The sequence below is a fragment of the Dermacentor albipictus genome, chromosome 3 (assembly GCF_038994185.2).
Source record: "Dermacentor albipictus isolate Rhodes 1998 colony chromosome 3, USDA_Dalb.pri_finalv2, whole genome shotgun sequence".
NCBI classification, from domain to species: domain Eukaryota; kingdom Metazoa; phylum Arthropoda; class Arachnida; order Ixodida; family Ixodidae; genus Dermacentor; species Dermacentor albipictus.
In genome coordinates, this window is record NC_091823.1 from 114,087,892 (window position 1) to 114,101,202 (window position 13,311).

A 13,311-nucleotide genomic window follows, 5' to 3' on the forward strand; every position below is an offset into this window, starting at 1 on the left:
GTTGGCAGCGGTAGGATCGCCTCCGAATGCATCAGCTGGTGGCAGCGCTACAGATCAACCTTCGTCCAGAGAGATCGTAAGGAACCGGGAAGAGCGAAGAAGAGAGAGCCTTCGTCGAAAGAGGTCCGAAGAGACTGGGAGTATCGAAGAAGGAGCGAGCCTTCGACCCAGGGAGTCCGGAAGGAACCGGGAACAGCGGACAAATGAACCGGATGGCAGGGTGCTGCAACCGTAAGTGAGCGCGTGGTTTTTTTCCTTATGATTCGCCAGACTCAAAGGTTGTGTGTTCAATTTTGATAGTTCTGGGAATCGGGAGTTTGATGCATTGTGTGTTTGCACAAATTAAATAAGGAAAACAGTTTTAACCACCGGTCGGGGCAGCTGCCATGGATCTTAGAAGGTTGACGAGGTTAGACTTGTTGTTGGTGTGCGACGATTTGGGAGTTGAGGCGGACGAACGGATGGAAACGCCAGCTATCATAAAGGCGATTAACGATAGTGGCAATGATGATGAAAGTATTAGGCTTGCTTGGGAGGTGATACAGGAGCCACGGGAGCGTGTGCGTCGTGTACGTTTGCGAGAGCGTCGTGAGCTTAGGAGTGAGCGTCAGCGTGAAGAACGCGAGAATGAACGGAAGCAGGAGCTTCAAGAACTTACTCTTAGGTGTCAGCGTCACGAACGTGAGAAGGCACGCGAACGTGAGCGAGAGGAAAAGTATGAGAGAGAGAAGGCAGCACTGATCAAAGAGCTACAGTATTGTGATCAGTTATTGGCACAGAGAGAACGGCTGTCTGAAAATTCTGTAGGTAGTACAGAGCGAAATAATGAGGAAGTGTCTAGCGGACTTTCGCCAGAAGCCGACAATAAGAGTAGTGCCTGTGAGATTGGCTGCCGATTCATAAGCGAAGGGAAAAGGCTAGCTGCTAACGATGCCTTAGTGGCAATAGAGGCCGTTAAAGGCCAGAGTGAGAGCGACGAGGTGCTGTGCCAACAGATGACTGTGGAGACAGCTAGGCCAGCTGCGAACAAATTGGCACAGTTACCGCGTGTGTGCGTCGCTGGTAAGGTTAGCGAGGTTGCTAGCGAAAAAAAGGGTACTTCTGACCCGACAGAAGCGAGCACCCATGTCAGGCCAGAGGTGCGTGCAGAAGTGGAGTGCGAGCTGGACGATGCAGTTGAGAATAGTTCTCGGGGTGGCGAGCTCCGTAGCTCACGAGAAAACAACTGCATTGTTCAGGGATCGGTGCGGCTCTCCGCCAGTCTAGATAGCCTAGAGAGGGATGGTTCAGTTAATAATCATTCGGACTGTGCGCGTGAGACAGCGATCGATACCGACGGGCTGTGTGCCGATTCACAGCGTGCGCTGGGCAATGTAGTAGAGGGCAGTTCGCAAGAGTGCGAGTTGTCTTACTCGAGTAAAGCCTGCTGCATTGTGCCAGAGTCGGTTGGGCTGTCCGCCAGTCGAGGCAAAGTGAGAGTAGATTTAAATGTAAATCACTCGGACTGTGCGGGTAAGAGGCCGATCCGGGCCGACGAAATGTGTACCGGCCAGCACGAAGCACGAGGCGACATGAAAGTGAGTGCGAAGAGAAAGCGCCGTAAAAAGAAGCGCGTTAAAGACCGAAAGTCGGTAATTAATGTAGCGCCGCCAAAGATGGCGAGAAACCCAAAAGGGCAGGGCGCGAGGAAGAAGGTGCGGTCGTCTAGGACGATGTTGACGCATCCAGAACGTTCGAGCCACAGGTCAAAAGGGGACCGCGAAGAATGTTCTGCACGGACGCGGACAAAGGGCACGAGGCAGTTAAGCTCCTCGTCGTTCCGTAGTTCTTTTCACAGCTCAGCGTGCAGTTCGAAGAAACGCAAGGTGGCAGGACGAGACCAGGTGGGGAGTAGCGACGCGGTCAGTCGAGGTCCTGTTGAAAGCGGGGCGCGGGGACGCAAATTGGCAGTAGACCGTAACGTCTTGGGGGAGCTGATAGTTAGTCAGCCCTTTTGTTGTCTCTCGGCAGCCAGAGTAGCTTTGAAACTTCGCCCACCGCGGGTCAGGCTGAAAGTATGAGCCAGTCGTAAGCAATCGGGAACGGAAGGCCAAGAGAGCTTCCGTAGAAGCAAAACGTGTTATTTGGTTTTATTTTTGAGCATCGGAAAATTTCGCGATTTGAGACTAGGATTTCTTTCAATGTGTAAGGTTTGAGCTTTGTTTGTTTTCGTTTGAGAAAGCTCCGAGATTTGAAAGATGCGTTTTGTGTAAACATGTAGTCTCGCGAGATGCTCATTAATAAGTAGATAGGCTTTTTTTTGTGTGTGTGAGTAACCTGAGGGTCAAGGTTATTGTTGAGAGGCCTATCGTAACGCGCGTGTGTGTTATTTAACCTTCTTTCTTTTTAAGTGTTTTTGAATTTTCTAAGGTTAAGCGCGTAGATTTTCAGTGAGTGCATGATTTGCACGGAGAAGCGTTCTTAGTTCCATTAGCGCGTGTCCTGTGTGGACGGAAAGAAGCAGACTTTATGACTGGGTTGCTCGTGTGTGTTAGGGCAGCCGTATTCTGACTTCTCTGATAAGTATGCGTGGAACGAGTTATTAAGACGCATTATTTTAAGGGTTCTGCGGAGTGTGTAAGTCCCGCAAGTTTAATTGTTCGTTTATGTCACGTGTCCTGTAGGACTTTCAGGAAAGAAACGTGAGTAAGCGTGAATGAAAAGTTTGCCTACAATGCAAGTACGCGTTCTGTTTAGTGACCACAAGGCTGGTGCACTTGTGATTACGTACTTGTGAGGTTGACCAGATTGTTCAGTGGCACCATTACGTGCGATAAGTACGCCACTGCGATAAATTGGAAACATGCTGTTCGTGTAGTTAGGCCACTTATGTTATGTTCGGCTGTTTTCATTTGTTGTTTGCATCGTCGACGACCCTTTTGTTTTGCAACAACAATAGTACTCTGGTCTTGTCGGCAATCGAGGAGAAATGGATAGCTGTTTGGAAGGGTGGTTGGAACTGTTGTCAAAATTGGGGAACTAAAAGATCAGGGTTGATTTTGACTCAGTAATAGTCTGGCGAGTCAGGGGTGAAGAGCCTGCGCTTACGCGTGGTGCAGCGCTGTGCTGTTTTGTTTGTTTGACGTTTGTTCTCCAGGGCCTAGGATCCCGAAGTTCGTCAAACGAGGCTCGACCCCAGTACCCTGCAGCTTCTTTCAGCGTTCCTCCTGGCCAGCGAATTGAGTTCACCGGCCATTCAGAACAACCGGGGCGAGGACGAGCTGTTAGATATGGAGCTGGTTCCTGAGGCTACTTCGAGTTCCCCAAACCGCTTCGAGTGGCAGCACAGCTAATTGAGGAATGCGGAAGCAGGAAAGCGCATTCCAGAGAAGCGGCCGAGCAAACAAGTTTAAGGCAACAAGTTCGTGCGTCGCCGGGATTAGAAGGGGGCCTGGGACAATGGAGCGCAATCGACCCCCTTCGTCTTTGAAGAAGGCATTTGCCACCACTGCGGAGCCGAGTCACCGGGAGCAGGTGGGCATCCGACAATGAAGCAGGTGCACGGGCGCCCCCCCGCTCCTTCTCCAGCCTACAAGTGGATTGCCAGTCTGCGAGGCAAGACAGCAGAGAGCCCCGCCAGGTGTGACCCCGCTCCTTCTCCAGCCTACAAGTGGATTGCCAGTCTGCGAGGCAAGACAGCAGAGAGCCCCGCCAGGTGTGACACCACGACACGGGCGCCTACCATTGGCTGCAAGTGGCGTCATCGGAGTGGACTCTCCCATTGGTCAAACATGACGTGACTTGCAGTGCTCGAAGGGCTTATAACCTCCTGAGACCCCGCTGTGGGGATTTGTCCAATATATTGGACATTCAGAAATGAGACAGTACTCCTGTGACAAGGCTTTCATCCTCATAAAACCGCACTGTCCAACTTATTGGACACCTGCTTGCGCCATCTATGCAGCATTGATGAAAATACATCGTTCAAATTCCCGCCGAAACAGTTCCACAGTGGCGGCATTCAGCGGCGCGGCGTTTTACGGCAGCTGCCGGAGAAGTAAGCACGGTTTCTCGTATTTCTACCTGCTTTCAGGGTATATTTTTGATTTTATATTGAAGGTAATACAACAGCGTACGCGCAGAATACGAAATTTAAACTGTTCGCGCGCTTACTTTTTTTACGCTTCCTTTTATTTGGCGTGTCCATTACGTTGGACGCTAGGACTCAACCCGGTTATTTTGACCGCGCTTTTGTGATAGCCTTGTTATGAACAGCATGCGACTACTGTTGGCATTTAGCGGCTTGCGGACGAAATCGCGTCACTTTTTTTCTTTAGGGCACCGACCTCGCGTGTCTGATGAATTAAGCCGATAACTTTTCTTTTTTTAATCCGTGGCTAGGTCCCGCAAGACGCCTGTCGCAGGTGGTCTCGTACGGAAAAAAACATCCAAATCCCTCTACCAGATATTGTGCGCATGTAAAACGTCAACATGGGTGGTGTTGACAAGGCAGACCGAACGATAAGTTACTACAGGATAAAAGCACGCGTCAACAAGTGTATAGTCAGAGCCATCTTTCACCTCTTCGACATTGCCCTCAGCAACTCCTGGGTGCAGTACATGCAGGACATACGCTCCCTGAAGAAACAGCGGAAAGAAATACTCAAATATGTGCAGTTCCGCCAATCTGTTGCTGAGACTCTCGTGGCTCAAGGGAAGAAGCAGGATGAAACGGAGAGTGATAACGAAGCCAAGTGGCATCTGCCATCAAAGCAGGCTCGACTGTGTTTCCTCGAGAACCCCAAGAAAAGAGCACTACCCACTGCTAAATGCTGGTAGACACTGCAAACGCTGCGCGATGCAGACTACAGGGCTGCGACATGAAAACAAAGTTCTTTTGCACTAAATGTCGACTCTTTTTCTGCATCACCAAGGACAAAAAGGTGTTTTGGAATTGCCCACAGGAAGTGAACACAAGTGCGAAAATTTTTGTTGAGTATAGGAATGCTCTTTTTATGTACTTTATTTCCTACTTTGCCTTTCCAGTTAATAAAATATTTTTGCACACGAGTTTGAGCGCAATATCTGCGCTACGTCATTACGTGCGCGCTGAGTGAAAAAAGACAGGTAGCATCCCAGTGTCCAATATATTGGACATCGCGCTAAGCTGAAACTATCAGGGCTGTTGAAAAAATAGTTAACACTTTTCACCTTCATAACCCTACTGATTTATTCGGAAAGTTTGGAAAAAATCTGTGCACCCAAATGCATCCCGGGTCTCAGGAGGATAAGAAGCCTTCCAGAGAGACCTGAAATTCTGGGACATGCCCTGTTTCCCTGTTTCACCTCTCTCGAACCTCTTGCCGCGGGCCGCAGCGTCCGAGTTGCTGCCGGCCCGTAATGACTGTACTAATGTTACTGGACGCTCACCGTCCCTGTACATAATGTAGAATAAATCCCTCCCAAGTTTGGGGTTTTCATCCCGAAGTCCCGTACTACAACCCCTACAGCCCCAAGGGCAACCACATCCGGCAGCAATGACAGACGCGCTAGGGCGTCGCGAAAATGCTCGACGCGATAAGGCCTGGCGGAGACATCACCATGCAAAAATACTGTGTTCAAAACACTCGAACCTGATGGCAGATGCGGAACAACCATTTCATAATCCTGGGCAGGCATTTCAGTGCTCCTGATACCGCGACCCGGCTGGGCCGCTAAAGCCGCTCCTTGGGAGCCCATGAAACACACGTCCGTCACGCTCGGTGGCCGGAAGTCGTCCACTCGGCCACCTCGTCAGACACAATGGCGTCTTGCAAGGCCTGGCACGAAAGGAGGCCGCAGCAAATAAAAAAATAAAGGGGGGGGGGCGGAGTAGTTTGAAACACTTTAAGCATGTGGCTGTGCAAAAAAAAGGGGGGGATGAAAACTATATGCAGGGCAGGTTGTGAATGCGACGAGAAACCGGATTACGGCCAATGATCGCATGAGCATTTTTTACAGAATTTTCGTCAAGCTGACCAACTTTTACAATCGTCGCAGAGTGTTTTCGACGTGAGCCGTTCTGAGCTTGTTTCGATTCGGAGTCCTTTGTTTGTCCTAAGGCTCACTTGGCGCCAACCTCAGCTCTGTAAACGTTGCTTAGCGCCGCTTGGGCTTTGAACAAGCAGAACCGGTACTAAATACATTTTAATTAGGACTACAAAGAAAATTAAGCTAATAATACTGCTATCATGGTTAAAGACATCGTTATATCATTTATAAGGAAAGTTTTCCCTTGCTTAGCCGCAAAGTATTTCGACTTGTCCCAATTCAGCCGATCGAAAGATCGGCGTACAGCGACAGTTTTTCGGCTAAAATCAGTAAGTTAAACCAAATGTGTAATATAAAACTGGCATTAATCTGAGGACTACAAGAATCCCAATTTCGCCTTTTTAGGCCACATATCATCACTCTCTGATGTCGCATTACGGCGATCGTGCAAGTCATTCTATTCTCGATGCCATTAAAAACGTACGCATGCGTAGACTGGCCGCGTTGATCCAGTGGCCATGGCGTTCGTTCCACTGCTGAGCACGAGGTTGCTGGTTCGATCCCCGGTCGCATTGCGATGGGACCGATATACAGAAACACTAGGATAGCTGGCCAAGATTAATCTCGAACCATTTACTACGGCGTCTGTACCTCATTGATGATCTATCTCGCTAAAGGACACAAATCAATCCTATTGTACGCATTACAAGGTCGCCATGCTTTCCTTTACGTTGATTAATTAGGCAACGTTTACTTTATTAGAGACTTTTAGCGTGTCCGGTATTCCGGCAAGCGCGGGCGGTTTGCCGGTTTAGCGGTGCCGTAAACGTGAGCGGCCAGATTGGTGGCGCCAGCTGGTGGCGCAAAGCTCAACGACACAAACACAAAGCTAATTACTATATTCTGCTTAGCTGCTGGTGTAAATTTTCGACAGTGGCGTGATTGTGTTCACAATTACGCCGCTGCCAAAAATTTGCGCCAGTAGCGAAGCAGGATATAGTGGGGCACTGCAGTTTTAGCTCTGTGTTTGTCTGGTTGAATTCTACGCTACCAGGCGGCTGCACCACTCTGGCCGCTCACGTTTACGCCCCGACCATCTGGTAATCCGCCCAAACCGCTCCCGTTTACCGGAATGGCGGACAGGCTAAAGGTCTCTATTAATAATCCGATATTTATGACAGTTTAAAGGGGCACTAAAGGTGACCAGACGTCCCGGTCTAAGAGGGACATGTCCCGTTCTTACCGCCGTGGTCCCGGTGTCCCCTGGCTTACCTGCGGGACGATGTTTTGTCCCACTTTTTGCCTATCCGGACCTCGAGAGTTGTTCCGAAATACCTGCCCTGTGGTGCCGAATCGGCTATTCGCTTTTGGCGTGTGGTGGCGCTACCTTAAAGAAAGGATTTTAGAGGCGGGCGACATAGCGAAACATGGCCAGAATTGAGGCAACAGCGCCTGTTATCTCATAACGGTTCGGAAAGCGAACCGTTCGCTTGCCTTCGGGTGGCTGGCAACGATGGCCATTTTGCTTACGAGAGCGCGATTCTCTCGTCAATCACGCGAGGTCATGGGAAAGGCTCGCTTTCCGAGCGGTTATCAGATTGCACCCGTCCAAGAACGCACAACCACTTTTACGGCTCGTACATTTTCTCGATCCAGCCACAATGGACTTATCGATGCATTGACTTACGCGGCGTAGCCAAACCAAAGTGCACTGGCGACGGCGTCTTGCTTGTGACGAATGTGGTGTTGGAAGCACGTGGAATAATGCCGGAAAGCAAGTGCAAATTTACTCAAGAGCTTAGAAAAGATTTTTCCCTTCACATAAACCTAACGTGGAATAAATGTTGAATGTAATTAATGTTGTATCTCTGACAACCCCCCCCCCCCCTTTCCCTCCTGTCCCGCTTTGGCGTTTGATGAATCCGGTCACATAAATTAAAGAGGAACAACCAATTCAAACTGATGATGTATTCTTCGAAAACTCTCGTTAATTTCGCGACGATAAGTTGACTATTAAAATAGAAAATAGGTCAGATCTTATTTATTTTTGTTGCTGCTGTTTTATTTCGCGCCGAAAACGATGGCCTCAATCATACCATCTACGCCGACGATATCCCCCTCTGGGTGAGCGATGGCAACGATGGACAGGTTGAAAACACATTACAACGTGCCATAGAAGCAGTTGAACAATACCTAACAGGAACCGGACTGGCGTGCTCGGCAGAGAAATCTGAGCTCCTCATTTATGTACCGTCACGACGTGGCCGAAAACCACGCAACTGCGAGCAACGAAACAATCCGGAAATTCAGCTAACTACGGCAGAAGGTATGCCCATACCCAAGGTTGACAAGATCAGATTATTGGGCCTCAACATTGAAAGTAACGGCTACAATGGAGAGACCATACGCAAATTAGACAACATAACATCTCAAATCATGCGGCTACTTAAGCGAATAGCCAACAAATATAGTGGAATGAAAGAAGGCAATCTGATTCAACTAGTCCAAGCGTTCGTAATAAGCAGAATAGTATACGTGGCACCGTACCTACGATGGTACTCGTCAGAAAAATACAAATTAGACTGCCTAGTAAGAAAAATCTACAAGCAAGCAATCGGACTCTCCATCACCACCAGCAACGATAGACTACTGCAGCTAGGTCTACAATACACTGGATGAGCTAATCGAGGCACAACGAATAGCACAGTACGAACGCCTGTCCAAAACTAAAACCGGCAGGCAAATATTAGATCGCCTATAGTATAAGGTATCATACCCAACATGGCGTCAAAGTAGATATGCCCAGACACATCAGAGACATGATAACCATCCCTCCAATACCCAAGAATATGCATCCTACCGACCATCAGGGTAGACGCGAAAGAAGAGCACGCAATATACAGAAGAAATTCGGTAACAGCAAGGACACCACATTTGTAGACGCAGCTAGATACAGACACAAGCGCGCCTACACAGCAGTGGTGATAAATTGCGAGGGAAAATGCACGACGAGCGCTACAGTTAACACGCTACATGCAGAAACCGCAGAGGAAATAGCTATTGCGCTAGCCATGGCACAAACACGAGCAGGCGTAATTATCAGTGATTCCCAGACGGCCATACGAAACTTCGCCAACGGTCGAATCTCCCCAGAGGCACTACGACTCCTGAAATAAGCTAATAACTGCGACAAAAATATCGACCTCATCTGGACACGCGCTCACACACTACCAGACGGTAGCAATGAGGTGGCGCACCGCATGGCTCGAGAACTTACGGACCGAGCCTCGGTTAGCCCCGCCTCACCGACTACCAATGAGTGGGAGTGGGAAGATCGAATGACCAAATTTCACGAAATTACACAACACCATAGATTACAGAGGCGTACATTCCCGCCACCGCACCCAAAATTAAGCAAAAACCAGTCTGTAGAATGGCGGCAGTTACAGACCAGTTCCTATCCGAGTCCAGCTATCATGCACCTAATACACCCAGATTTATACCCAACCGACAAGTGCACACATTGCAACTCTAGAGCCACCCTCGAGCATATCCTATGGGAATGTACGGCTGTAATGCAGGGTAACGGTGATGCAGCCTCAAACAGCGACAGCCTCCGCGCGCGCTGGGAGTCTGCGTTGCTCAGCTCCGACCTGCAGCACCAACTCTGGGCCGTCCAGCGAGCCGAGGAAGCTGGCAAGGGCCAACAACCCTTGGCTGAAACCTAGGCGGGGTCCAGGCCCGCCCCACTAAATCGCAGGGCACTGAATAAAGTTATTTGAATGAATTTGAATGAACCGCAGCACCGGTACCTCAGTGTGACGTCAGGGATCTTTGAATACCTTCTTTTTCCTATTCGGGCCGTTGTGGTTCAGTAAAAGCTCTTGAAACTTAGTCCAATCTCTGGCGGCTGTTCTAAAAAACAATGTAGTCAATCTTTATCGATAAAAGCAATAAGTAGGCTTGAGCAGACACCGTCAAAATCCGTCACGTCCCGGCGAGATGGTGCGCGAACATCCATGCGGCGTCGCCACCTGTCTTTCGTTCTTTTTTTTTTTTCTGCTTAGCTTGTCGCCTCTCTCTCTCTCTCTCTCTCTTTGAGGCGTGGGTTACTGTAAACGGGTGATTTACTAACACAGCTCAACCTTCTCTCTCTCTCTCTCTCTCTTGCACGTCACTTCAAGTTTGCAATCAAAGCCTGCGGCTCAAGCTTTCGTTAATAGATATCTTCCTAAGGCATCTTATCGACCGGTGGAACGTCAAAGTAAAATCTCCGTTTTACGGTGTGGTACTATACCGGGGCAATTCCTATAAACGTGAACGAGCCCGTACAGGATCTGTATGGTCTGTACGATCCTGTAAATTGGACAGGATATGGCGCTCTGGCTTGTCGTGTCATAGTTCGCTTCGGATCACACAGGTTCAAGGGGTCGACGTACTCCCGCTTGGAGTTCAATCACAGTTATTGCTATCTGTTATCCAATGCATGCAGGGTCACGACAGATGGCATAGAAAAAAAAAAAGCACCGACCCTGTCATTTCATCCGAAAAAAAAAAACTGTTCCTTTATATTTGTCGGCATCTATGGGTTATATTACGCTGATGGTTTCAACCAACTTTTGCACATTTTCACGCAACCAAATTCACACCGAATTATAAGACCAAATTTTTTTGAAGTAAAAATTTAAACTCCTGAAATCGAGTTGTAGTTTTCACAAAGTATAAATGCTACAACACCGGAAGCTTACGCATACGTAGATTTACCGCTTGTACGTCCTCTGGGGTGGTACGCTCCATAGTTTGAAAGTAAACGACAATACCTCTTCTAAAGCAGTGACGCGATCTCGAAAGAACCAAACGATGCTAATGGTGGTTACGGTGGTTTATAATGGTATCGGCTTTGAGCAGGAGAGGCTATTAATATAGTCAGCCTGTGCGAGCTATGCTTAATTGCGCGTTACCATAATCGTACTCTATATCCCTGTGCCTATCCCTGCTTTATTTCGCAAAGGTGTATCATTAGCCAGCGACGATCGTCCCCCATCTCTTCCCTACCTTTGTTTTTTCTCTGAACATTCTAAACGCCTCGACAGCACTTCTGGAAAGTGAACCTTCACTACGGTTTCGTCTTGGGGAATACACAGTATGCACGTACGTCATTCAATTACACTTCGCGACTTACGGTTTACGGCAGCGCCATGTTGGGGAACCTATAGGCCTATGCTCGTGCCTGTTGATAAGGTACCCCAAGATGGCGGAAGGTGGCGGAAGCAGACGACAGCAGCGGATGTGACGTCGCGTGCATACTATGTACATCTAGGCATTCCACTACAATAAGCCGAGACGCGTCTACAGCTTCTTTATCTTTTCTTTTTTTTTGCAGCAGGAACGTGTCTTACCCCGTTGCGGATAACAGGAGAACAAGAACGCGGGATGAGTTCGACGCCATATTTACCATCTTTGACAACGAAGAGGGCGAGCGGGACCTCTCCCTTGATCGGATCCGGAACGCCGATGACCGCGCACTCCGCGACGCCGTCGTGCTTCATGATGGCCTTCGCGCCAGGGAAGCATGCGTGGAAAGCGCGGAAGAGCTCAGTGCACATACTCCTCGTTCACGATGTGCAACCGCTTACATAGCGGTCAGTCGGCGCCATTGCTGTGGCACGTCACAACGGTTCTTGACCTCCGTCCGACTACCCCACGCGGCAATTATATCGTGTATCTTATGGTGGGTAGCGCAAAGGGGATGTGAACAAGGAGAAAACGTACAGCACACATAGCAACACCACCTAGATAGCACAAGGCCTGTGCACTCATATCCATGACGTCATGCTACCTGGCCCGACTGCCATAGAATCTAATGGGGATGCTCCCGAGTAAGCAACAGTGACTTTGACGTCACCGCTTTCGTCACGCCAGCCTTGGCAATGGAAATTTCGGGCCAAGTAGCATTGTGACGTGGTTTGCCAGGTTTTGTTGAACGATACGCACATATATCGCTTTAAGGAACAGTCGAATGATCTTTCCTACTGAACTGAGGTACTCAAAAACTTTTTTTTTTCATGTCGGTTCCCGAATGCATAGGCATCTGTCACCCTTCTGCAATGGAGTAGGCTTCCACGCTCTCTTGTAGAATACCCGACGTCAAATTAATCCGCAGACGCCCTCAAAGTGAATTTACGAAGCTGCATTGCCTGTTTGTTAAAATACTAATGTGCTCACCGTGAAGATAACCTTTACTGACAGTTTCTGTTCTCTTCCTAACCGTGTCGCTCTCTCTGAACCTTCTTGATTATTATTATCTTTTCGTTCTAATTGGTCGCACAAAGTTGCAATTTTTATTTTGTTATTTCTTATTTTCTTTATTATTATTATTCTTAATGTTGAAGTATCGAGTGTGGGCCCTCTCTTGCTGACAGCCTGAAATGGCCAACGAACAACCTACCTCTTCAATCTGTGACGTTGACAGGCGGTGTCCGGCGACGTTGATGACGTCGTCGCTCCTAGAAAAGATGCTGACGTAGCCGTTCTTATGCAGCATGCCGGTGTCCATGGTGTCGTAGTAGCCCTGTGAGAGACGCGTCCTATAATATAGCCTCGCACTGCCGTGCAGGACGCGCGTGTCCTGTAAACCTCACCGGATATTTCTCGAAGTACTTGACATAGAAAACGTCGTCTGCTCTGAACAATGTCGACAGGGCTCCTGGCGGCATCGGCAACCTACGGGGAAAAGCGCGAACCACATATTCACGTCAACCACACAAACATACCAGGTGTATTTTTTTTTTTAGACTATATATATGCACTAAGTCGCTCGTGGCAGCTATAGCACAATTCTAGTCGTTGGGCTGGATTCAACGAATTGGCAGACATTGCATACCTGCCGCACGAGAAATCAAACAGTACCTTGAATCGAGCTAACTGGCGCACGCACACCGAATGTGCTATGCTTATCAGAATGCGTGTTGGACTAATGAACAATTCATCTAAATAGTGCTTAACTAATTACATTGCGGGACTACCTCCGGGATAGGCCCAGGAAAGAGGTTTGGAGCATACCCGATACGGAAATGTGGTGGGGAAGTCGCTAGGAAATACGTTGGCTTTAATAAATAAACACGCATGAAATTGATTGATGGCAGGTTTCAAACGGGGTATCTCTAGCGCAACAGCTCGTTTTTTAAATTTTTTTTAGACAGTTAGCGTTTTCTTCAATTCACACTGCCGCTACGGCTACTAGTCTTACATTTCACGTAATATTCTAACATGTTGCTATCGCATTCGTTGTTTCGCCCTTTC

General features: G+C 48.6%; 1 protein-coding gene across 1 annotated transcript in view; it reads right to left on the reverse strand.

Moving 5' to 3' along the window:
- LOC135916895 (acyl-CoA synthetase short-chain family member 3, mitochondrial) overlaps window positions 1–13,311 on the reverse strand; it is a 61,222-nt gene that overhangs the window by 25,722 nt on the left and 22,189 nt on the right. Inside the window, exons 12-14 of the mRNA XM_065450338.1 lie at window positions 12,651–12,732; window positions 12,458–12,580; window positions 11,465–11,564 (exon numbers count right to left, since the gene is read on the reverse strand). Of these exons, the coding sequence (XP_065306410.1) occupies window positions 11,465–11,564; window positions 12,458–12,580; window positions 12,651–12,732 (305 nt within the window). The remainder of the gene's footprint in view (window positions 1–11,464; window positions 11,565–12,457; window positions 12,581–12,650; window positions 12,733–13,311) is intronic.